Source organism: Perna viridis, chromosome 4 (genome assembly GCF_037379345.1).
Source record: "Perna viridis isolate PV_CMFRI_1.1 ecotype Kerala chromosome 4, ASM3737934v1, whole genome shotgun sequence".
In the NCBI taxonomy this organism is placed as follows: domain Eukaryota; kingdom Metazoa; phylum Mollusca; class Bivalvia; order Mytilida; family Mytilidae; genus Perna; species Perna viridis.
Window position 1 is genome coordinate 11,004,302 of NC_142448.1, and position 27,855 is coordinate 11,032,156.

At 31.8% G+C, this 27,855-nt stretch overlaps 1 protein-coding gene across 1 annotated transcript; it reads left to right on the top strand.

Annotated features, from left to right (window-relative positions):
- Positions 1-465: 465 nt before the first annotated feature.
- Positions 466-24,541, top strand: LOC148618832 (chromosome transmission fidelity protein 18 homolog). Its single transcript, XM_088578093.1, has 23 exons — positions 466-678; positions 3,098-3,364; positions 3,696-3,857; positions 4,919-5,043; positions 7,076-7,159; positions 9,002-9,054; positions 9,472-9,607; positions 9,839-10,012; positions 10,964-11,061; positions 11,742-11,865; positions 12,215-12,330; positions 14,226-14,319; positions 15,251-15,349; positions 16,554-16,681; positions 17,410-17,481; positions 18,385-18,496; positions 19,385-19,555; positions 19,848-20,128; positions 21,733-21,817; positions 22,404-22,450; positions 23,218-23,332; positions 23,754-23,823; positions 24,344-24,541. The coding sequence occupies exons 1-23, from the start codon at positions 612-614 to the stop codon at positions 24,445-24,447; spliced, it is 2,784 nt and encodes a 927-aa protein (XP_088434219.1). The 5' UTR covers positions 466-611; the 3' UTR covers positions 24,448-24,541.
- Positions 24,542-27,855: the final 3,314 nt, after the last annotated feature.

Sequence of the window (27,855 nt, forward strand, 5' to 3'; positions counted from 1 at the left end):
GGGATTCAGTAGCAACTGAAATCATTTTTTTTTTATTTGCAAGGGTAATCAAGGGAACCAAGGTTATAGCGGTAATCAAAAGAATGTAATCCAGGGACAAAAACCGGACATTGAAAACAGACATACACAACAAAGGACATAAAGTAACTAGGCTAAAATCATACATACAAAGTAACAAAAGCAAATGAAAACATGAAAACATAAAAACTGAAAAAAATGATGATGCCCTGTTAAGTAATGAATAATAAATTTTTTTCTATGAATGAGTAAAAAAAATAAAAAATTAAGAACATTTTTTTTTTCAAAAACACCCCCGCCCCGTCCCACTTTCCGCCTAGAAAATGGTCAGTATCAATTCTAAGAGAATCTTAATTTCAGTGTTTTCGACATTGGTCCGGAAAATTCGTCCGTGTTAGTTCCACAAAAGGAACAGCTTCGTAGTCATTTAAACGTTTGTAAAAAAAGGAGGATAATGTGCAAGATTCAAGTTTTCCACGACAATGAATATTGCGCGGGAAATTGGAAGAAAACATAAACAAAAATATGACCAGCTAAATAAATTACCTTATTTTTGTTCTAAGTAAATCTTTTTGGGACATTGTATTATTAAAATGGATGAAGATGACTTTGATTCGCAATATGCAGACGAACTTGATGCAATGGAAAGCTTCGAAGAACGTACGTATTATGAAAGCTGGAACAGGACAAGGCAAAATAAATATTCGTGTGTTCGTCTCCCAACACGGCACGGTTGTCTATTGACTTATTTACTTTGAGTATTTTCCCAAATGCTCGAATATATATATACGAGTTGTATTTTTAATAATTAGATTGGCAAATAAACAATTAAATAAACAATTGTTTATTTTATTATTAGAATCCCAATTTTCAAAACTTTATAATTTTGTTATTTTAAATACAATTTTGGTTCTGTAAAGTGTTTCATTTAGATAAAATAATTCATGTGTTGTATATGAAATTACAACTCTTTTACTTGAAAAATAAAATTGTTATGATATATATTTGTAAACTTCCATTGAAATCTGATGCTTATATGGTCTAATTACTGAATATTCATTTTAAAATTCCATGGATTATCCAATAAATTTTCTTGGCAATTTTTGGAACCAAAAGAATTCTTCAATTATCTTAAAAAAATAAAAAAAAGTTATGATGATTTAAAGTTGATGTCCCTTGCCACTCAATGAATTTTTTGCCAACCTAAACCAAATCACAGGTAAGTGATGACATCATGAAAAACTCTCCTATAAAAATAGGCTGTTAGATATGTACAAATTTTGGTTTGGAATGTAGCTAATGGTAATAGATAATTGTAGTATCTGTAATCAGTGAGCACTGTGAGCTTTACTACATGTATACGTGTACCATCTGTTCGAGACTCTTAAAAATAGTAAAGGACAAAAAGTCCTTTGGCACAAAGGGGTGGGGATGAATGGGAATTTTTGTTTCGCAAATGGAACATTTTTTTATATATTTCTGCAGCTTTTAATTTGATAATCTGCCTTGTTAAATAGTGGGGAAATGTCTTATTTCTTTCATTGATTGAGTAAAAAAAAATGTTATTCCAAAATCCCAGCCCCATCACCTCTTTTTCCATTGCTTTCAAAATTGGTAACTTTTTAGCACTTACCATACTTTACAATTTTTAACCCTTAATGGCATCTCTAGCAACATCCTTTTTCAGATTTAAAAACAGAAATTTTACCGTTCTCCGCAGATGGATGGAATATTTTTCACTTGTGACGTAAACAAAATTCACACGCAACTGACAAGAAAATTATTGTTCTCCTATCTTAGAAAAGCAAAAGAGTGTTTGCTCTGATTTGGATAATACAATTTGAGTTCTATTTTTTCTGAGCCGGGTTAGGTTCTTGACAACAGCAACAGTGGAACAGTGGAGATATGCATATGTTCATCCTCGTTTTTTTCCGAACTTTTTAATAACACATCATATTCACTTCTTTTAATACATGTAAGTGAAAAAAAATGGAAAAGACTCAAAAATTATCAGAAAAGATAAAGTTTTATTACTGAAATGTTATCTTAACCTATATATTTTTGTTTGATTTAAGGAAGCAATGAATTTTTTTCATAAGGACAGTCACTTTTTGTTACTTCTGGGACATGACTTTTTTTTTAATAGTATATTTGGGAACCTTAAGGGAAATTTCTTCTAACAACTTTCAGGTTAAAGTATATAAAGCCTACCTAGTTTGATTCTGTTATCATTTCCCTGTATGAAGGTAACATATTCTTTACTAAATTTTCTGTTGTTATTGAGGTTTGATCATTTTACATGATAGACCCTGTTTTGTCTCCATTTTTTAACCATTTACATGTGAAATTGGCACGGGATGAGAGTGGGCTGAGCCTGTTAATTAAGGAACTGAGCAGAAATGTTTTTTTTTAAACTGAATCATAGATTTGGTGACTTTCGAGTCTGCTACCAATATATGGTGTCAATATACAAATAAAAAAGAGGAGGGTTGCAGGGTTAGAGGAAATTCGGACTAGTATGGTTAAACAAATGCCAGCACTTCTAAACAACCAGGAACAGTATTCTTTTCAAACAAGGAATCAATGCTGAAAAGTAGTCAGTTTGTGTCAACATGCCATGTCCACATACTTTCCATCCAGTAAAAAAAAAATGCCTACCTAACCTGTTTGAAATGACATGTAATTAGATGAGATTTTTATTGCTAAATCCAAGGCAGTATCAAGCTTGCAGACTTATTGTTATTTCATTTTGCCTTGCTTCTCATTTACGCAAACTTTTAGTATAGAATCAAGGAATAAATGCAATATTCTTCATATTACCAAAAGAAGATTAACAAGTGAACCAATAAATGCTGTAAAAGAAGCACTGGCGCTGAAATACAGCATGTGGAGATTGTCAACCACCACCATCAGCAAAATAGAAAAGCTTGTTGAAAGTGATATAAAACATTTCCATACTTAAAATTGTCTTATTCATTTTTTGAATATTAATCAAAAGTTAATAGACAGGTGCATGTACTTGTATCAACTTAAAAAAAAAAATTGTTTTACTTTTTTTCATTCAACTTTTCTTTTCCAGCACCCCCCTATTCTCCTCCTAAACCAAAGCGGTCTTTGAATTTCTGTGCTCCTGTTGTAACCCAAAATGGCAGTACAATAGAAGATTTAAATGACAGTTTGATTACACCCCTTGAAAGTCCTCTGGATCTATCTGATGGATCTGTCATTAAACACAGGGTCAGATTAGACTCAGACACGCCATGTAAAACAGGAAGAAGGGATAAAAGAATCCGTAGCAATGAGGACACAAGTGCCCAGGAGAACAGTCCAGCTAAGAATGATTTAGGTTAGTATTTTTCATTGTTCATGTCATGCAATCCAAATTTCTTTCACTGTTCTGATTATGCAAAGTTCATGTACATGTATAATGTGCAACTTAAAGAAGTTGGTTTACAATTTTATTATGCAAAGTTTGATACCCTTAGGATGCAAAGTATACAACATGATATACATTAAATCATTTTGTACTTAAATGAATTTGATTGCAAAAACAAGCTTCTCTGATTGGTACCTTTGCTCATACTTACATGCAAATTTAACTAGCATTGTTTTCAACCAAAACAATACATAACTGCTAAACATATTCAATTGTCAGCTACACAGTTATAGTATTATAGGTCCGCAGAGTAAGCGACAGAGGGTAATTCGATCCTCACAGCTACCAGATATAGATATAGATGATGTGACTCCACCAGCCTCTCCTACGACTGCGGATAAAATTGTCAGGTTGAGGAGTAAAAGGAACAATAATGAAGATGACTCTGATAATATCTATGATGGTAAGTATCAGTTCTTAAATATGACCTTGTTTTTATACCCCCACTCAACAAGTTGGTGGTACCGTATTCTTCCGTGTATACCACACACTTTTTTTCAACTTTTTCTTTGCTCCAGAAGAGGGATGCACGGTATACACCAAAACAATGAGTTTCTAGATTTTTTTTCTAGAGACATAATTTTCAGGTCCATAATTTTAGGGAATCAGAACCAAAGTCGTCAACTAAAGACAACATCGAGCCATTGTATTTTTGAGAACATTTTTATGTGAAATAAAAAATAAAGTTTTACTGCTATTTAATAGTTGTTTTATCCATCAATGGCGTTTCCTTACATTTCATAGTTTGTACGAAAAACCACGACTAGCTTCTTATTGTTCTCTCAAATCAAGTCGTCTAATTTTAACTTCTTCACCTATGTGCTGTGGAGCGTTAAATACACAATACAGGGAGTGCCAACCTGTCCTCGGGCCCATTGTCATTTAATTATCAAATAACAAAAGATCAATTTAAAAGGTGAAACAATTATTACTAATCCTTCAATCTGCTTGATGAACTGTTTCCAGATGTCAGATATCAATACACAACTTGACAAATTAAAACATCTATTTATAAACGGTCGGACTTGACGCCATTGTTTTAGTAAATTACCTGACAGGAAAAGTAAACATTTCAGCCAACTCAGATCCAATACATTGCTATTTATAAACTATTTTAATTAATAAATGGCTTGCAAATGCAGGGAAACATGGAAAATAGTTTTATTTGAAAGATTAGTGATGAAAAGATCCTTTCATCTCAATGTGGTCTTCTTTTCCTCGCTTCCCAGTGCGCGTTTTACCCAGTAACTAACTTTTTTCGCCGATCTCCTAGCCAAGAAGGGTTGCGCGGAATACACAGATGCATGTAATACATGGAAGAATACGGTATATTAGAATCATCTTGTCTGTCCATCTGTCTGTCTGTCTGAATGCTGTCACAATTATTCTGGTTTGAGACCTGGATTAAATATAACAATGTATTTAGGAAGCAGTTTTGTAATATTAACTGTGTTACTTTTTCAGGTTATGACTTTGAGAGGAAGCGAGTACTCACCAGAGTACCTAATGGTAATTTTATTAGTACAAGAGGAACTGAGGGTAAAACAGTGTATCTTAGTGTCAAAGATGAAATGGATTTGTTTTCAGAGGTAAAGTTTATGATATCTTTTGTAAAATATACAAACAATATTTTTTCTATTATTAAATGATAAAACAGTGTAGTATACATGAGTATACAATACACAGGTAAATGTAATCATTTGATATTGACAACAGTTGTATACATGAACCAGTGACCAAAGTAAGGTTATGCAATCACTTTGCATTCATTATCTTCCATAGTTGCCTGAAGCTTTTGAACATGTTGTTCTGCTATTTTGGAACCCTTTATCCAAACTACCATTTTAGGTTTGTATAATGTACATTTATATATTGTACGTCGTGTGTTTTGGAAGGTCGAAAAAAACATTTTTCTTGACATGGGATATGGTAGAATTTTGTAGACAGAAGATCAGTATTTTGCACTTGATCAGTCAATTTATTTACCTTGGTATGATATTTCATGCAAATATGTGCAGGAAAAATCTTTATTTACACTAAAACACCATGTAAAGGCTGGGTAGCTGTTTAAATTGGATAATTTAAATTTCATAACATGATAAAATTGCCACAGAATTAATGAAATGGCTTTAACAACTCTGTCGAAAGTCAAAAAAATCAGACAATTCCGGTTTTGGTTTTTACTCATTTTCAAGATTTTTCATTTTGAAATTTTCTTTTAAGAATAATAATTGTTGGAAATAATCAAAATACTCAGTTGTGAAGCCCCGTGCAGGTCCGGTTGTCAAAAGAATGGGCCTGCAGCAGCACTAAGCTTGTCGTAAAAGGCGACTAAATAGTGCTCAGAACCCTAGCCAGGGGCTAGGGCGCTCTGCCCACAGAGCAACTGGGATGTGTGCCCCAGGTGGTGGAATGGGGTACCCCTGGCGTGTTACATGCTGGGGTTGTCAGGCTATAATACGGAAAACCTGACCGCAAACCATAGTGGTGCACCGTGTTGGGAAAGATGCCACGTTCCTTGCACGTTAAAGAACCCTACTGTGGTATTCTCCCGGAGTAGGAACCGCAGGGCTCCGCCACAGGAGGCTAAATTGCCCGACCCTACCCACCTCTCCCTATTTCCAGTGGCAATCAAAATTTGTCGACCCCATTGTCCTTGTGTCCCATTCCTTTTTCATTTCATCATTATTTCATGTTCATTTTATCATCAATTTCATGTTCATCGTCTGAATATAGCTGAAATATTGCTGCTCGGACGTTAAACCCCAACAAACAAACAAACAAACTCAGTTGTAAAAGCATTTAACCAGGAGTGATTGACAAAAAGGATGTTGTTACATGTACTTTTTTAGTTTTTTTCATTTTAATCTTGAATCCTATTTTATCAAAATTATGTACAACCTTTGTCAAAACATGTTATAAAGACATTTAAACATTACCACAAAGTGACTAGTAAAGTCCCTGGTTTTCAAAGTTCAGTGTCTGATAAACTTCTGATGCAAATGTTTTTAAGTTAAAGGAATAGTCATTTAGATTAAAATTTCTTACATTATAATGTTGTTGTTGAATTATATTCAGATAACACCCAAGTGACTGATTCCATTTACATTTGTATATTCAGATAACACCCAAGTGACTGGTTCAGGCTCCATAACTAATCAATACTAAACATTGACTTTTATTATGGCTATGGTTTCAAGACAGTCAAGTTTATACATTGTATATGAAGCTGTACTTTTGCATTATAAATTAAGTACAAAAATGTGAATCATATACATTGTAAGTACATGTATTACAAATTTACATATATTTCAAGGAGTAACCTCTCATCAACAGTATTAGAATCAATTTTGTAAGAAGTTTGGGATCCAAAAAATAAATAAAATAAATTGTTGAAGTACTCAAAACCAAAAAAAATTGAATTAGGACTAAGAAGTTAGACAATTTTTAATACAAAAAATGAAGCCTCATTATTATTGGGGTTTTAAATTTTGTGCGAATTTTGGTACATGGTCTATGATATAATTTTGGTCATCAAAAAATAAGTTTCAAATATGTATTGTTTAAATAAACATGTGTAACTGTATAGTTTGTTGTAATACTCATATTATTGTATATTAGTTTGACAGGGTGGGTAAAACAGCCAGAAGTACTAAGTTGTTACAAGTATCAGTTGAGGACTTGAAGGAAGAGCTAGAGACTGAAGTAAGTAAAGGCAAGAAAAAAATATATGCTGTTGATAAATGTAAGCACCAGGGCATAATCTAGGATTCAATGAATAGGATAAGTGACTTCTCCCTTCCAGGAGTGATAGGGAGAAGTTAGCCTTGAATGGGTAGAAATTATACTTCATTGCTAGAATATTTTATCACATTGATATGTAGATTTTAATATGGACATGTATTCAAATAAATAATAAACAAATAAGGTAAGTTTAATACTGTAATTCAATTTTCTAATGAATTAGTTCATGTATAATAAGTAACTGGAATTTAATATAGCATGTGATCAGATTGTCATTGAGAACTTGTTTCTTAGTAATAGTAGCATGTTCATAAAATCTAAGGATGGCCTCTACCTTCATGTGGTCTCTTCCTGAAAAAGAAAAAGATAATTTATGTAAATTATCTCTGTTCTGTCATTATGATGCATGCACTGGTATTGTAGGTGATACACAGTACAAATCAACCTGCACAGATACACATGTATATGTATGTCTAATAGGGTCATTTTAAAAAAAAATTGGTAGTTAGAATTAAAATTGATAAATGAATTACTGTATCTTGAAGTGGCAGGCTTTTTTCCTATAACTTTCCTTGATTTTTATTTTTTATTTAAATTAGTGGCAATAGTTCATTTCATTTTAACAGCTTAATTATCTTTTGTTTGACCTTATCAAAACAAAGTGTCACTTCACACCCCCTCATACACAAAACTGTGATCCTAGCTGAACCTGCTAATTTACTTGTAATATAATTGTAAAGCTGCAGAGGTCACTTAATGTGTAAGTAGATTAATGGTTGTCATCAAATTAAATGGTTATTGAAGGAATACAGAAGTTGGTTCTACAGAGACAAAGGCCATGTGAGCTATTACCATCACTTGGCATCCTTATTGTCCATCATTGTCATTAACAATTTTTCAAAACTCTTTTCCTCTGACACTACTTGACCAATTGGAACCAAACTTGTTCCTTGTGGTATCCTGCATAGAGCTGTATGGGGATTTTTGATATATGGAAAAACGTGGCCATGGTTACTAAAAATAGAACATAGGGGTCAGACAGTAGTTTTTGGTATATATATCTCCAAAATTGTTAGGTTTAGCCAAATTCAGACAGGGTGAAAATGTTCAGCATGATGAGATCTATCTGTGGTCTAATGTTTGTTTTAATCTGTTAAGCCATGTTTGAGTTGTTGCTCTTTTTCAATTTTTTTTTTGTTGCTATTTTTTAACGTTATTTTTTTCAGTTGCTGAAATGATCCTTATTATTAAGCCTTCAAAAGTCTCCAAGGGATCAAAGTTGTCTAACGACTCCTTGCAAGAGTCATTGCCCTTGAAAGGTGAAAAGTCTTTTTTTTTTCTTTTTGAGTCAAAATTGTTTGACAACTTGTTATATTTAATATCTTTGAAAGACAAAATTTAACCAGATTAGCGATTCAGGCTCCTGGGAGCCTCTTGTACACAGGTACGGCAAAATAGTTGTCCCCACCCCACCCCCAACCATATACTCCAGCAACATAAAAGTAAAATGAAAGTGAAAACAAAACAATACATACAGAGGCCAGAAATTCCTGACTTTGGACATGCACTAAAATGCAGGAGGGTTAAAGTACTTTGGTGTGATCACAACCCTTTCCTTTTTAAATCTTGCAATTGTAGAAAAACATATTACACCATTAAACACACCTAAAATCAGTACAAAAAGGTCTGAGTCCTTTGTTTAAACAGAAATAAAGAAACTTATCACATGTATGGTCATATACATATTTAGTGAATATTGTAGTATGAACAATGGATTAAGCTGAACAAATATGATTATTTCAGAGACATACCAGACTTTTACAAGAGGCAGCAAAGTTAACACAAGAGATGAAAAGGTATGTGAGATCCTTGTATTCCTTTCTTATACATTGTATTAAATGCAAGGTATAACAAAGTCTTAAAATACCTTAAACTTGTGTACATGACAAAAAATTTGAAACCTTTACTCCAAAAGAAGGGGATATACTTTACTCTCTTTTACTTGTTCATCATTTATCTGTTATCTCTTTATTTTTGTGACAGGTACTTGATATTTAGACACAAGCTTATTTTAGGTGTGTGATATGGGATTTGATTTAAACTGCAACAAAGTCTGTTTGATGACTCAATTTATATTATGACCATATATGTAAGTTAGCTTGGTGGAGTATCACTAGTAGGGATTGGTTTACAGATTCCTTAGTGATACTATTAAAGATAGAAAATACTTTTTATTCTGCCATACATGTAATTTTGCTTCGCCTTGTTTTCAGAAGCTTGGATGATGATAATGCAATGAGTGATGATGAGGTTACTGTGGAAACAGAGGACTTATCTCCCGAGAGGAAGAGGTTGTTATGGGTGGAGAAATATGCACCAAGTAAATACACAGATTTACTAAGTGAAGAGGTAAGCAAATCCAATGTTAAAAACTTGGAGAATGATAATTCTTTGGCATATTGCACCTAATTGATCAGTTTGTGATTATCAAAATGTCATACAGATAATTTCAGTGACTTTTTTCAATAAAAATGGTAAACAGGTTGTAAGATTTTCTCATCAAACCCTTTACAGTATAAAATTTTGGTGAAAAATCCCAAGCTACAGTAAAATCTAAATTTAACTATTTTACTTTTTCAGTCTATAAATAGAACATTGCTGCATTGGATTAAACTTTGGGACTTTGTTGTGTTTGGCAAAGATGTACCTATTAAACCTAAAGATAAGAAGAAACCAGTAAAAGAAGTTAAAAAGAAAAAAAATCAAATTGAGGTCCTAGATGAACTGGACAAATTGAACCGACCTAAACAAACTGTGAGTAATATTGAAAAAAAAGGAAATTGCATCGGAATATATATCATACTCCCCCTTTCCACCCCAAGTGGGAGGTATATAGTTATCATGCTGTGTGTCTGTTTGTCTCTCTCTCTCTCTGTCTCTATATTGCTGAATTGAATTTGATGACAAACTCATAGATCCTTATCACATGATCCCATTGTACATTTCATATTTTGTTTTTCTATCTGGATAACTTCTTGTGTTTACTATGGATTTTGGGGGATTTGAATAGGTGGGGTATTACAAATTGAGCTTTGCTCACAATTTTTCTAGCCTTTTTTTTTTCATGTAACAGGGCTCATGCTACTAGGTGACTTGGGCAAAATAGTCACCCTGAGGTCGCTCACTTCGCCGTAAGACAACATCAAAAGCAAAGTGAAGTCGCCCTCTCATTTTCATTACTACAGTATGTGTCAGTAAAGTTTCATTTTTAATTGGTCGGTAATAAATTTTGAACATAATATTCATACTCTTGATCAACTGTGGTAAGGGGTAGAGAGGTATAGGAATTCAATTACATGTATATACAATATAGTCAATCATTTTGCAGGCTGATTACAAATTGTCCAAAGTATTTAGTTACTTACACACAAATGTAAGTAGTATAAAGAAAAGGTAATATTTAGATGGATCTCAATTTGAAGAAAATAGACAAATAAAAAATGCTTGCCTATTGTATGCATGCATAATATTAAACATATATTATAACTTTAAAAAAAGTGTTAGTGAATGATCGATGCCCATGCGCATTCACTTCTCCCTGTCCACTTCCCATTTCTCCCTGATGTCTCTCTGAAAGAGAAGTGACTTCTCCCTGTTTTCTTAAGTAGCCTGAGCCTTGATGTAATTGTTAAGATTTGTTTGTAATTTTCAGGAAGTAACCAACATTTTCGTTGATGATTAGCCTTGCTTTGTTTTTACTTTCAGTTAGTGCTTTTAAATGGTCCTCCTGGTTTAGGGAAGACAACTCTAGCTCACACAGTCGCTAGACATGCTGGATATAATGTGGTTGAAATCAATGCTAGGTTAGTATAATCTGTATTAGGATAGTATATATTTTTTCTCTCGATGTGGTTGTTTGGTTCTTGATTATTAAAATCTACATTTTGACTATTTATCAAGAACCAAAGGATTACAATCACATTTTATAGTGACTAAGTAATAGTGATAGATGCACACAAACATTTCTTAATTTAAAATCTATGAACATATGATACAAATGCTATAAATTTCTTTGTCTTTAACTTTATAACATATAGGATAAAAGCAACTGCAGATATAAATCCTTCAATGACTACAACATTTAAAAAAATGTCTTGTGATGATAGTGTAAACAGACATTTAGAGAGGTCTTAACTATGTGTAATCTGTAACCCAAAAAGTTGTTCACCAACATAATGCAAACTTTGCATACATTTTGTATACATAATTACATATTGAAAATGTACACCTCCTATTATGAAGAAGTTTCATAATCTTTTTCCTACATTTTAGCATGTTGCATTTGCCATTTTTTTCTCAGCAATGTATACTATCTTTAGTATATTACTGTATGATTGAAGTGATTATATGCGTATCGAAGATGCTTATGTGCTGACAAATATATGATGGGGATGCATGTCAAGAAATATATGGGTCTTGTTTGTCAATTGAGTAAAATGATGACTGAATAGAACTCAACTGTTTACTTTATTTACATTTATAGTGATGATAGAAGTTTAGAAGTATTTAGAAACAAACTAGAGGCAGCCACACAGATGAAGGCTGTAATGGGAGCTGATCCTAGACCTAATTGTCTAATTATAGATGAAATTGATGGCGCTCCTCAGGTTTGTACTAGAGTAAATGAATTGATCCACCTTTTCAATATCTTAATATTAATGATAAAAGACTTTGACTTAGAAAATGATGTTGTTAGCATTGGATGAAAATGCAAATTGTGTTAAATGAATTAATTTTTTTATGAGAGTTTTATTAGTACTTAACACCAGCTTGCTATACTGAATTTGTGTCAAAATAAAATAGAATAAGACTGGCAGGCAGTGTCCATAACATAATAAATGCATAAAACAAAATAAGAATGGTAAGAAGATATTAATGAAGTATTATTTCCAAAATAAGAAAATGAAAATATTTTTCATCTACATTTCCTTTGAAAAACATTTGACTTCATTTCAGCCTGCAATTAATTTATTAATCAACCTGACAAAAAGACTGGATGATCAGGCAGCAAAAAAGAAGAAGAAGGATGGAGGAGTATTACTACGACCTATCGTCTGTATTTGTAATGACCAGTAAGATCTTTTAGAAGGATAGGAACAATTTCTCACTTTTGAGATCAATGGGAACCCCTCAGCTTTCTAGTTACACAAAAGAAAAATCTCGGAGGCACTAAGTGGAAGAATCTGTCTGGAATTTAACTGATCCGATTCTAAACTTACAGTTTTAATGGTTGAAATTTTTACCATTACTTTTTTCCCTAATTTTTTTTTCAAATTCTTGACAGAGTTATTACTTCTTATTTCTAGTGATATCTATCTAAATTTGTTAGTGCCATCTGGTGGATAGAACTACTTTGAGTTGAGTATGACTACAATTCTAGCAAATTTTTCAAGAAGGAATTCCCCTTTCTGCATCCGAGGTTATATTTTTGGTGTAGCAGAAATGGTTGAGTAGTTCCAATTCTTTTGAGATAAGAGTATTCCTTCTTAGCTATGTGAAATTTCTTTACCTCATCCACAAGTGACATCAAACACACGACACTATTTGTAGCACAATAATGTATCATCATGACATCTTTTCTATACAAACAATGGTTTTGTTTGCTTTATATACCTCCGAAATAAGGCTGTTCCCCTGATGAAAGTTTCCCAACTGGTAAGAAAAATAACTCGAAATAAGATAAACTACTTCCCAATTGGTATTTGAATCGTTAGGATATAGGTTTTTTTGTTCAAAACAACAAGCATTAGTTGTTTATGGCTTATCTTTTTCTTGACATCTTTTAAATTACCATAATTGCGGACTATAAGTTGATGTGGAATGTAAGTCGAAGTTTGACCAAAATCGATGAAAAAAACAGAGATAAGTCAAGGGTCAGACATGTGCATTTATATCATACGTGTCAGCGGAGATCAGAGTTCAGCGGTTTGTTTTCAACAGCATATTATTCCAGCGATGTTACAAAGTATAAGATTTCTGAATTAAATTGATATCTGTGTTTTTGTTAAAGTGTACTTTGTCCACGACTTCAATTATTTTTATTGAATGTTGTGTAAATGGCTCTGAAGCCATAGATCATCAGGAGTACAAAATTGTAAACATGTCAACTGTGGGCACCTATGTGTGAAATTAGAGGGAAATTTATTTGTTGAATTGGCCATTATTACAAGCAGTAATTAGTAAACAATATTACCCGGTATTATGAAATACAATAAAAAAATAATTGTTACCTGCAAATTTGGTTGCAATTAGCCATTTAGATAACACTTTAATTATAATTTGAGCCATGTGGGAATGTGTTACGACATACCGTAAATGGGTATAAATTTGCATATTTAAGGACCGATAACTCCAAAACAATCGATAATGTTTCCAAGTTAAAAAAAAAAGAGTTTTGTTTACATATCTTCTAGAGCTTATTTATATATTTAAAAGGTTTCAAAGTTTCAGAGTTTTTATTAACATCATTGTATTCATTCATAAAGGATAGTGGCAATGATTAATAAAATTCAATTGCAGGTTTTATTGTGAGGCGGCTTTTGTTGATTGCAGTTATACCAAAAATTTTGAATAAAGCAATCAAAAGTGAACTAAACAAATCTAATGAAATGCATTGTTGATGAACATTTTTCTTGAAAAATCCTTAGATAAGTCGAGGCTGACACTTAATTGAAAAAAAATATCGACTTGTTGTCCGGAAAATATGGTAAGCATTTTAACTACAAGTTCAAGGTTCTGTATTCCCCCCCGCAAAAAAAAAGGGATTTGGTAAATTTGAAAAAAGGACAATAAAATCACTGACAAAGATATACATGTTTAGTGGCTAGTAGGGTATTTAGTAGCTGACATCATTAAATAGTTTTATGAGTGATATTCACTTGTGACTTTAATATAACAAGGTGCATTTGTGTTGGTGTAAATTTGCTTTTCTATGAAAGTTTATTCACACCTCATGTTAATATTTCAGGTATGTACCAGCTTTAAGACAACTAAGACAGTGTGCATTAGTGATGAATTTTCCTCCAACAGAACCAGCCAGATTAGCTGCTAGGTTATATGAGGTATGGATGTAATTGATCAGTGTTGTAGGTGAGAACTTGGTTGTTTATGATATGGAGATGGTTCATAAATATTGAGGTAACTTGAATTAAGTTTGAAGAAACCTGTTCAAAACGTTAAACCCTACTTCCCAGGTTGGTGAAATTTTGGAATCACCTTGTCCGTCTGTCTGATCTTTTCTGCAGTTATCTTGGCTCACATTGGATTGATTTATTTCAAATTTGGAGAGTGGCCTTCTAAAGATTAGGCATACATTGTAAGCTGTCAAATATCAACTTACTGTTTGACTCGACCATTCTTCATTATATGGAATGATAGAGAAAATTTGAGAAAATTTCAGCTGCCACTGAATGGATTTATTTCAAATTTAATGTGTGGCTTTATATAGATGTGGCATAGTTTGTAGTGATTGTGGGTGCTGTCCAATAATTTTTTGTTATATGGAATGATAAAGAAAATTTCGGTCATGACAAATCAGAGCTTCAACAGATGGATGAATTTCAAATTTGGTATTTGGCATTATATGATGGGGCATATCTTGAAAGCTATTTTGGATGCTGTTCTATATCAACTTCCTGTATGAGTTGGGGTTTGACTTATTACTGTCATATATTTATTATATTTTTCAGACAAGAACAACTGCTACCATGTGGAGAGAAATTTTCACAAGGTTCTAATTTCCGCTTTATCTGTGAGGTTTGGGGAATTACAAATATTAAAGCTAGCCAAACTCAGTCCAGATATTTCACAGTTATCTCCAGTAGATAGTATATATAGAAAAAACAAATAAAGACTGCAGAAATTTAATACCTCTATTCATAGTTCAGATTGCCAAATTTTGCCATTTGCAAAAATGACCCATTTGACAGTAAATTTGTACCTTTCTTTTCAGAAATGGTACTCTCTGTATAAAGGTTTATCTTTCTTTTCTAGGTTATCAGACAAGAGCATTTGAAATCTGACATGACTACACTGTTGGCACTTTGTGAGAAGACAGACAATGATATTAGATCATGTTTAAATACATTACAGGTAAGAATAATAGGATATATGATTGGAAAGAGTGAAAAACCAAAATATGATCAGGAGTGATCATAATTTGGTTATTCACTCTTTGTGATTAATTATCCTATTTATTATATAGATTTCCTCCATTTTTTGTTGCTATTTTCAACAAAAATTTTAAATTTTGTCTGATAGTTATATTACACTATTTATTTCACGGTGTGAATTATTAAAAAATTTACACAAGGAACAGAGGATAAATTACTGCTATCTATGTAATAAAAACATAGATCTATTGTTGATAAGAATAGATTAATGTAGAAATGCTCTGTTATTATATTGTACATCAAAGCATGAGAGGGGCAACACTTTGTCCCTTTGTTTGTTCATTCATTTATCTGTCTGGTCTCATTTTTCCCAGCTTTTACATGGCAGAAGATTCCAAATATGGCATACAATTTAACATTTTGAGTTGAAGGTCATCTTCTGTTTTGAGTGTTGCCAGACCCATCTTCAATTTTAGATATAAACTTTATCATATTGCCATGTTGAATATGGACATTTTTATTTTTATTTTAAGTAGCAGAATGATTTCAAATTTGGTAAAAAACTATTTGCCAGATATGTTGTAGGGTATCTCCTATTTTGAGTTTTACCAGACCTCAACTACATATTGCAAAATTTTCATTACAATTTTCTCACTTCTTCTGAATGCTATTAAGATTAGAACAAAAGTTTTGCATGATGATACTTTGGCTACTTCTAATATACTTTTTCTGCTGGATCTGACCGTCCAGTTTAATAAGCAATTGTAAAAATTTGCAATGAATACATCTATCCTTAGAACAACATCACATGGAACATCTTGTTACAAAAGGAATAAATATGAAGGCTGTAGGTCATAACCTAGATGAATAATAATAATTTTAAACTGTTATATGACATTTGTCATCTTTTCAAGAAAGTGTCATAGTTTTTATTACAAAACAAATAGTAAACAACTTAAAAACTATAGATTCTATTCCAGAGGTTTAAAGAACAATTATACTCTTATATTGCGAACTATTTCTAAATGATAGAGCAACTTAATTTCCATGTTCCTGTTTGGAATGTTGAATCGTATAGTGACTCTCGTGTGTTTTTGATGTGATATTATAATTGACGCAACCTTTTTCTAACTTTAACACAATTTTATTTACCATTAAATTGCCTTTTTCTCATTTTATTACAGTTCATTCAAAGAAAATGTAAAGAGTTAACAGTGAAGATGGTGCAAACATTATCAGTGGGTCAGAAAGATAGTAATAAAAGTTTGTTTTCTCTATGGTATGAAATCTTTTCATTACCAAGACTTAAGAAGTAAGTTCATCTGTAGTATTGTTACATTATAGCATAGCTGTAAAGTCTTCCACTTTTGGCGGGATCCTCTCAATGTTTCATTACATGCCCATGTCAAAGTGGTAGATTTCTGCCATCTTTTCAGATCAATTTTCTGCCTAAAATTGAAATTAATTATTTCAATATTCATCAAAACATGTTGTGAAAAAAAAATTCAGCAAATCTCCTGCTTTGAGAAAATTTTTAGAGGGAGATCTGCTTTAAATTTTCTGAGGTTAAAACCTATGCATTATAGTGTATATTGTACACAAGATAAATTGCAACATTTGTTTTAATTTTTTTTAAATACTGTGGAAACATGTTTTCAGGAGCAAAATTAAACTGATTTTTTTCCAGCTTATAAAATTACAAATTTGTTTTTTTTCTGTAATTATGTAATACTGAAGTGTTTCACATAAAAGAAAAAGTAAGAAAAATATGTTAGAAGTAACATTTAAATGAATACTAAAATATTGAGATTGAGTATAATTTGTCACTTTTTTTTTGCCATACATATTTTTGTGGTTTTTCCGATTTTTTTTTGATAATATGAACTTTGATTATTAAAGTGTTTTCATGATGTTCATAATAAAATTTCAATCACTTGATGTATACTTTTTTATTAATCAATGGATATACATCAACACTCTCTTGGTTTATTGCAATCTAGTGTCTTCAAGTAACAATTCTGATTATTTTTTTTATTTCAGAAACAGATTTATTACACTTCAAGACATCAAGAACAATGAAGTTCAAGTCAATAACACAACATTATCTGCGAGGTTGGTCAATAAAATTATGGAACGATATAATGAAGCTACAGTATATAAATTCATAACTTACCCAACTGACTAGTGACAAATACAAATCTAAAGTGAATGAAATCAAAAAGTATAATAAACCAATGATAACACTTGAATGTATCTTAAAATGATAAAATGAAAGCTCACACAGTTTATAGATAATCATTTGATATCTATGCTGAATATGTTAAAAACCATAAGTTTGCCATTTGTGATATATAGACATTACAGAAATTATTGTATTGCATTTATGAAAGTGATTTTGTCTTAAATCTGGTTATTATTTTTATTTTCTGGTCACATTTACTTTGTCCCCCGTGCAGGTCCGGGTGTTAAAAGAATAGGCCTGCAGCAGCGCTAAGCTTGTCGTAAAAGGCGACTAAATAGTGCTCAGAACCCTAACCGGGGGCTAGGACGCTCTGTCCACAGAGCAACTGGGATGTGTGCCCCAGGTGGTGGAATGGGGTACCCCTGGCGTGTTACATGCTAGGGTTGTCAGGCTATAATATGGAAAACCTGACCGCAAACCATAGTGGTGCACCGTGTTGGGAAAGATGCCACGTTCCTCGCACGTTAAAGAACCCTACTGTGGTATTATCCCGGAGTAGGAACCATATGGCTCCGCCACAGGAGGCTAAATTGCCCGACCCTACCCAACTCTCCCTATATCCAGTGGCAATCAAAATTTGTCGACCCCATTGTCTTTGTGTCCCATCCCTTTTTCATTTCATGTTCATTTTATCATCAATTTCATGTTCATCGTCTGAATATAGCTGAAATATTGCTGCTCGGACGTTAAACCCCAACAAACAGACAAACAAACATTTACTTTGTAATGGTAAAAGCAATATGAACAGTATATATGATTATATGTACCTGTAGGTTTAACAATATTCTGATGTCCACTATGGCAGCGGGGGAATATGACAGAACAATTCAGGGTCTGTTTGAGAATTACTGTGAATGTAAATACAAAGATCCTAAAATGGAAGGAGTAAGTAGACAAAAATATACTTGTTTGGAATCAATTTTTGTTCAATTTCATCACATTTGTCTTTAACCTATAGAAATGGATTGTTAGATGTTGCTTTTGAAAAAAAAGAAGTTGATAAATGTCAATAGGTCTACAATGTACTTGAGTTTCTTGTCCAGCATATAATATGATTTTAGGCTTTGCCTATAATGGACAGAGCTATTTGTGCTCAAATTACATTAACTTTATTGATAAGTTAACACACTGTTCTGTTGTTATAATGCTGATTCCTTGACCAACTGGAACATACAAAACTTTCTATAACACATGATGTGCAACTGTGTTTTGAGTTTCAAGCATACACATCCTAACTACATACATCACTTGCAGAAATAAGAGTTTGAACCATTCATGTTTTTACATAGGACCTGCATATATATAACGTTGCTGATGCTCAGTAATTATTACTGGAATGAAACTACTAAACCATTAATTTATCTGTCCTTTTTAGGTCTTGATTCAGTCTTCAGTTTTTCATTTCTGGACATCAGTTGAGCCTTTGTAGTAGAAAAATTGAAAAGAAATAACTTTTTTCTATTTGAGTTCTTTCTCAGAAGATTTGACTTAGAAAAATAACTCCTGGAAATGGTGACTTCCAATACTTGTATATTTGTCAAACAGAACAGAAACAGAGATTCCCCCCCTTCCTCCCCCCAGATTTTTTAATTTCATATAAAAGTTTTTTACTCAATCACCAATTAGCAGTCTTAGCTGAAGAAGACTTAAAACCTGACTGATTCCAATCACAAGCATTTAATTTATATTGTCATTATTGTATTATATTATTTTTAGTTAAATTTTGCTATGGATTGACTGACATTCATTGATACAGTATTTCATTTCTTTCAGTTAAATTTTGCTATGGATTGGCTGACATTCATTGATACAGTAAACCAGTATACATTACATGTACAAGACTACAGCTTAATGGGATATGTTCCTTATATAGCAGTGACCTTTCACCTTTTATTTGCTGCCAATCAGCCTCCCCGAATCCAGTACCCTCATAGTCAATATGATGTAAGAGACCAGTAATTCAGAGACTTTATTTATTTAATATGAGGCTGATGTAACCTGTAATAGGACAATTTGTATAATATATTAATATTTAAAAATAATTATGTTTTTGCAATTTTTTTGTCAATCAGGATTTATTTTTCCTCATAATTTAACAAAATTTTAAGATGTATGACAAATTTTCCATGACTTTATTTTCAGTTTTTACCAATTATTAATTTGGTTACTCTTTCTTTAAAGGTATTTTCGGTATTGTAAATTTTGTATATTTATTGTTTCTTACTATTTTTTTCAGGCATTTATTAAAACAAGTAAGTGTACAAACTTGATAAACTCCATGATGTCTGATATGTCACCATCAGTCCGTAAATACCTGAACACAGATGTAGTGACAAGGGAAGTATTACCTCCCTTACTGGACATTATTCAACCAAACTTACGACCAGTCAATACACAGCTCTACAGTACAAAGGAAAAGGAGGAGCTAGCTCAGCTGATAAGGGTGATGATAGCATACAATATGACATACCACCAGGAAAAGTCTCTAGATGGACAGTTTACTTATGTCTTGGATCCGTATGTTCAATTTCATTTCAATTATTTTGTGTTAGTTTTAAGACTATTTGATAATGCCTGACTGCCCCATATAACATTTGGACTGATCAATGACCCATTGCTGACTGATCAATGACAAATTTGTAATTAATAGTAACAGTTTATAACCGGTCCATTTTTTTTTTTTTTTTTATGTAAAATAATGAATTTATTTTAACTTCCATACGTCTGAAAAGAATAAATACGCTACAAAGTAATTAGTTGTGTACTCAAAAGATAATCATGTTAAATTTGTGAATTTAAGGCTTCAAGAAATATTTTAAAGGCATTTTTTTTCTTTTGATGGGCGTCTTTTTTTGTTTTACTTGTATTTTAATTGCAATTAGTTCCTTTTATTTTCACATATTTATTGTTGATATCTTCTGTTTTGACTACTGATTTTACCAACTTAAACTAGTGGCAATTTTATGCTGCCTGTTTATATTGTAACATATAAGAAATAATGAACTATAATAGAAGTGGGACCTTCAGCACACTGTAAAATCTTGTTTAACCCACCATTTAGAAATGCCTGTCAGGATTATCGCATTGGTTCCCAACTTTGTAATTTTAACATTGATATTGTTATTTGTGGTACAGACTTTCTTTTTGGACTATTACCTAGGGTTTATCAGTTAAGTAATTTTGTTGTTACCCTTAATTTGGTCGTCAAATTTGATATTTAGAATTCATAAAATTCAACAAAAATTCATTTTTTGAAGAAAAAAAATATTTCCACATAAAAATAGAAAACAACATCTTGTAAAATATGTGAATCAATTCAAGAGGCATGTTATTTTAAACAGTTACCAGTTTGACAGGTCATAGAATGGTCATTGAATGGTGGATGAATATTTAATATTGAATGATTGCAAAAAAGTTAAATTGATTAATTCAGGAACAGTTGTGTACACATATATATGTAAAAGAAATACATTTTTTTTTCATTTAAATGTATCACAGAATCATTAGGACAATTTTTTCTAGATTTGATTAGCAATTTTGCTATGCACATTTTACTCTCACAGTTGTACTTAAACCATGATATCATATCAAAAAGAGCAAAAGTTTACTTCTGTCAGAGTTTTTTTTATACTGTGAAAGTACTTTTATTGGTGGATACCAATTTTTGTGGATTTAGGTAGAAACACAAGTTTATGGGTTTGGAGGTTTTCAGTATACACATCAAGGCAATTTCCTTTTCATTTGGTACCAAATTTCATGCTTTGGCCTACCCACGAAAACCACGAAAAATGGTACCCCACAAACAATAGTACCTTCACAGTAATCAAAATCTGAAAGGTTGTAAATTTTTTTTTTCACTTCTGGTCTGCAAATCATTCATGTAATGCATAGGGGTTGCAATGCCTGTCACAACTTGAGCCATTTAAATTGTTACATGGTGTAAAATGCTTATTCAGTAAGAAAAAAATGCTTCCAAGAATATTCAGGGTTTGGTTTAGCCTTAAGATTTTAGATTCAATAAAAAGTGAATGTTATTAAGAAAAGCTATGACCCTGTACTGTTTTATCTTTATGTGTATTTGGTTTTTATTGCTTTGTTATAGGTGTTTTGTTATATTTCAGGCACATGGATGAAGTTGTACGTTTTACTGGTATGAAACAACACAAACAGTTGACATATGCAGCTAAACAGCTTATTGCTAGAGAGGTAAAGTAAATATGTCTTAGTTTTGGTGTTATTTTAATAAGAACACTAGATTCCTGATTACACAACCTCTGTAACATGATGAAATTTCTGTGTTAATAAAAATTGATATGTTTCTACAAACTAATATATTAAATAGTCAAGATGATCATTAAATCATGTATAATATCCCTGCATGGCAGAGGTTTCCATTGATGTTTTTTTTTTTTTTTTTTGGTCAGAAAAGTAACATGAAGTTGTAGATTTTCCTATTGCTTACGATAAAAAAAAATTCTACTTTCTGTTAAAAGTTCATTCATGTCAGAAAGAAAAGTAAGCATTATTAGAGTATAGTTCATATTGTAGGAAGATAAAGCCATAGAGCTTTATGTTCTTTTGTTAGGTTTTTGATTTATCAATATACCTTATGTCGCCAGTCTATCACTGGAACTTTCCTTCTATTTCTGAACACTACACAAAAGTATAGTCCAAATGTAATTTCTTTTGTATCATTCAATACCTCTTTTATAACCAGTAAATATGTTTCCTGCATTTATTCAGGTCAATAATATTCTGTTAATTTTCTGTTAAATGTTATTTTTTGTGACAGATTGAAATGGAGAAAATGAGAAGAAATGAAGCAAGTCTACCAACGCAGTAAGTTTAACACTCATCTTTAATTTATTTAAACTAGTTAGATGTTCATGTATTTGTGCTAGTTGAAAGGCCAAAAAATAGTAGTTGGTTTCCTGCTACAAGCAAGAAAAAAATAATGCAGGTAGATAGGTAGGGAAGTTATTTAATTTTTGAAGAACATTTTACTTTGAGTTAATGGATTAACAATCCTGACTTTAGCAGTGCTTATTTTCAACATATAAATTTTTTGCCTGAGCAGCATAAATGTTACTTCCTACAAATTACGAAAAGTTTATAGAAAATCTATTTTTATTACATGAAATTGAGATATGAGGTAAAGTAAATATTAGGGTTGAACTTCAATAACCAAACCATTTAACTAGTGTTTTATTATTATATGTCGAAATGAGGAGTCAAGCATGATGTGAAAGTATTCTACTTAGCATGGGTAGCTTTTGAAATCACCAGCGAAATGAGTAATCCTATAATACAGAGACATACAGATGTACCCTATAGGATAAAAAACATTGTAAACATGCATTAAAACCATTATTTCTTCCCATCAGAATAAAGTAAATATTCTTTTATATATAAAGGTATACAGCTTCAAATGTTACGTTGTTAATTAAATAGATTCAGAATGCATACAGTCTTGTGTAAACATTGTTTGGCCAGAAAATATCCAAAGTAGCTTGTTAATGTAATAGTTTAGCAAGTTGTCATGATTTATCTCCTTTCAAGTAACTATCCTATAATTTCAGTTCAGTGTATTAAAAACTATGTTTCAGTACTACTCCAGCCAAGCAGCCCCCTGGTAAAGGTAGACAAGAAAAGAAAACCCCTGTGATACCCAACCATAAACAGAAACTACAGGCTATCTCAATAGACTCTGTACAACCAACAGTATGTACTTACCTTATAAGTATATACACTTTTGGACACCATTAATGAAACTTATATATTTTCCCATTGTTTTGAACTCTCCTTCAACTGAAAATTATTGATGTGATTATGTTATTTACATTGTTTCTCAGTTTTCAAAAGGTTATTTGTAACAGAATGACAAGTGTGAATTTATGTATTCTTTTCATGGTGAATAAAAGGCTACTAATTATACCCAATGAAGTAATGTTCAAATTTTTTTCAGTCCAACTTATCCTAAACTACTTGATAGATTTTGAGGTAACTTTGAAGGTAGGAATAACATATACCATTACAGAAGACATTTTCAACCAAATGTAGGAGCAATTTCTAAATTATGAACAAATAATTTAATTTCAGATCATATATATTTTGTAGCCCATTTTTATTTCTTGTTCTACAGGAACAAAAAGATTTCTTTGGTAGAGTGATCAAACAGAAAACGCCAGACCCAAACTCATCATCACAGAAAGGTATGTGTCAACACAGAAATTAGATGTTTTTATTTTTGTGAAATTTTGACAAGGATGAACTTGCATTTCTCTTCTTCTGAAGTTGGACATAATGTCACCACACAAGTTCTCCCTATTTCTCTCTGTCCACTGACATATGCTATGTGCATGTATTTCATATCCTCTAGTGTTTCTGATCAAAAGTAACCAATGAGACTGCTGCAACTAAAAAAAAATTGCCCAGGGCTTTTTTAACATTTCTGGTCACCATGGGAAACAATTTTTTCCTGTTGAGCAGGGGATATCAACAATTGATCTGTGCTCATAGTTCTTTTTAGTTACTTCTCTGTTTAGTTTCTTACGTTTACTGAATTGCTTTAAAACATGATCAACCATATGTTATTGAATAGAAATACATTTTCTACCTGTAGATGGTTTTTTAAAAGGTATAGCTTTTTTTCTTTTTAGTTAAATATTACTTTTTTTGCAAAAAATTTCAATTTATTTCTTTGCAAGAATAATTGTTCTGTTTGTTTTACAGTTGAAAAGAAGAAGAATGTTCTGAATACAGACATTTGGTTTCATTTTAAGGGAGGATTTTCAAATGCTGTAAGGAGAAATGTTCGGGTACAAGACCTATTGTGATATTCAAATATTGTAATAAAATTTTATATGGTATATTTATTATCTGAAACAGCAAAGCAAAATGCTTATAGTGCAATAAAAGTATGCCAGTATTCTTTAGATCATTGTGTCTTCGTAAATGTCCTGATTTGAAGCAATATTTTTTTTGCGGCATTTCAAGAACTGTGCATGCATTTTAAAAAATTCACGGATTTCAATTTAATATGTTGTTCAAGACTTTGGAAGAAAATTAAATCAGAGACAAATCCACTGGAAGCTCAAGAACTGTTCCATTACACATAAATAGACTTTAGTTGATGATTTTACTATTTGTACAGTAGAAGAAGTTTAACTGCATGAATGGTTGGAAAAAATACTGTTTGTAGGGAAACAAATTTTCATGAATAACAAATTAACTTCCATTGAAATCGATGAGTTTGTGTTCCTACAAACTTACAAAAATACAGGTTTGTCAGTTAATTGAAGGTGTTAAGTCAATACCCAGAATGAAGGGTAATTACTAAATTAACAAACTGATAATCAAAGCAGTGGTCAAAAACGAAAGTCTGTATAAGAAAAGGCAGTGTCAATGTAAAAGTATAAAGAATTTCAAGGTGTTTTTGGAGGTAAATTTCTAATCAGTATTTTGAATTTTTATTATTCCTCCTTTTATTGCCTAGCCCTTTATCTTGGCTTTAAATTGACACAAGAATAGTTGCTATATGGCTATTCACTTAAGAGTTATTTCTTAATTGTATACCTGTATTCAAAAAAAAAGTTAATCCTTTCATAAATTCAAAACTTCCAGAGGATATGTTGTTCTGAAATGATCCAGAGGATATGTTGTTCCGAAATGATGGCCTACCGGGTTTGGTAAATATAATATGTGGAGAAATTTGAATCTATTAGATTTCATTGCCAAGCAAATTTTGTTAACAGTCAATTACATTGCATTTTAAAATAGTTTTTTCGTGTACAGTAATGACATATTTTAGATCATTTTGAAACTGCCATGTGTAGAGGTTAAAGCAAATTAAGGCTGGGAATTGATTTACATGTAAAATTTTATTAATTTCAATAACTGGTTCTCAGTAAACTTAAACAGACATAAAAATGTAAGTAGAATTATTCAGCAAGTCTCTCATTTGAGTTTATATACACTTATGACAAGACTTGAATAAATTCTGTATATCAGTATGTCATTTCTGGAAAAAATTATTGAAAGAAAATAAATGGAGAATACATTTTTTCTATTCAGTTGAGAACGATATTAAATCTAATTAATAATCAGAACTAAAGTAAAAAATCACCAATTTCAAACATTAATTAGAAATTGCATGGCAAAAATTATAGAAATTGTCTGAAATTTTCCCATGTTAAAAATTGTGCTTTAACCTGATGTTTTTATACCCGAAACTATACTGCTGCATTCAACCTTTAGATTTGACTTCAAATTCATCTATCCTTCATTTAATTTTATGAGTTGTTCAATTTAAAAGTTCAAATTGTAAATTTCTAAATAAAATCCCAGTTTTGTTTCAGGGTTGGGGTAGGTTTTTCACTTCAACTACCACAAGATATTGATTAATATTATAATGCTTGCACTCTACATAAAGTAAAAATGCTAGAGGATAATTTAGTATAAAGAAACAGTAATTTATTAATTGGTAAGTTCAATTACATGAATGATACTCAGATGTAAAAATTACAAAAAAATTAAAAATTATGGCATTGCTGTTCTTTGAATTGAACGTTTTCATTCTTTGTAGGAATTGCCAGTTGTCAAAAACAGTTTTCTTTTTGTAAAATAGTAAATAAATGTGGTCTTGAAAATTCCACAGGCTAGGGTGTATGTGGTCCATGGACTATTTAGGACTGTTGTCAACTATTTTTTTAAATTGATTTCTTGAATCACATCATGAACTGCATGCCTGTTAACCGTTGGAACAGTTCATATGAGAAGTTTTGTACACAAAAGCAAATTGTTTTTGTTATTTAGTATTTTTCACAGAAAATATAGTCAAAAATGTCCCACAGATCTTATATTTTTATGGGGGAGATTATAAATTTTTCATTGATTTTTTGGGAGTTTCCTCACATATTTGATGGGTTATTATGTATGGCATTATGATCAAATATGATCAACAACATCCTAAAGATAGATCCTTTGTCCGTCGTCCTCGTGGTTAACAATTTCTTCAAACATCTCAAAAACTACTATACAGAATTCAACGAAAGTTAATATTTTTGTTTTTTAGGGTATTCTTAACAAAATGACCGTTTGGATTTTTGATCGGTTAAAGAATATGGCCGCCGTTACTAACAATAGAACATAGGGGTCAGATAGCAGACTTTTGCATATATCTCCAAACCGTTAGGTTTGGCCAAATTCTTACATGGATAAAAGTATTCAACATGATGAGATCTATCTGTGATCAAATTGTGGTGAAAATCTGTTGACCCATGTTGGCGTTATTGCCCTTTTGGACGTTTTTTGCTGTTTTTGATGTTGTCACTTTCAAAAATCTTCTCGGAAACTACTATATTGAATTCAATGAAAGTTGGTATTTTGTTTTTAGGGTATCCTTAACAAAATGACCGTTTGGATTTTTGATCGGTTAAAAATATGGCCGCTGTTACTAACAATAGAACATAGGGTCAGGTAGCAGATTTTTGCATGTATCTCCAAAACTGTTAGGTATGGCCAATATCTTTCAAAATTGCTGAAATATTCTTATTATAAGGCCTACAAAAGTCTCCAAGGGATCAAAGTTGTCAGACGACTCCATGTAAGGGTTGTTCTTGAGAGGTGAAAAATGACTTGTTTTTTTACAGTTTTCAGTCAGTATCTTGAAAATTATTATAGATAGAATGAAACTTTCGATTGGTGAAAGGATCCTCATGATATGTCCTACCAAGGTCTTCATGGAGTCAAAATTGTCGGACAATTTCTTGTTACAGTTATTGCCCTTGAAAAGCAGGAATTTAACCATGTGAGCGATTCAGGCTCCTGGGAGCCTCTTGTTAAAGTTTGAATGTGTATCCAAAACAAAGTAGTCAAAAACTTTTTTAATAATAAAAGTTTTGCATACCTACATTCCCTTGTTATTTTAGACCATTTTAGTAGAAAGGATGGGTTGCTGCTACACCTTGATTGAAGGCATAACTGTGCTGTTCACTGTTTTAAAACTGTAACATGCCTGAAATGTTCAAAAACAAACTATCTACATACATGTCGAACAACACTGACACAAAATCTTGTATCCATGTGGAGATTTAATTCTGTTGAAATATCTTAGTGAAACCCAAAGTGAATAATTTGTAGACCATCCAAGCAACACTTTTGCTCAGTTTTGTTAAAAAACTGGTTATGAATTTTTTTTTCAGTCCTACTTGATTGAATGTGATTGCCTCTTTACTTGTTGGGAA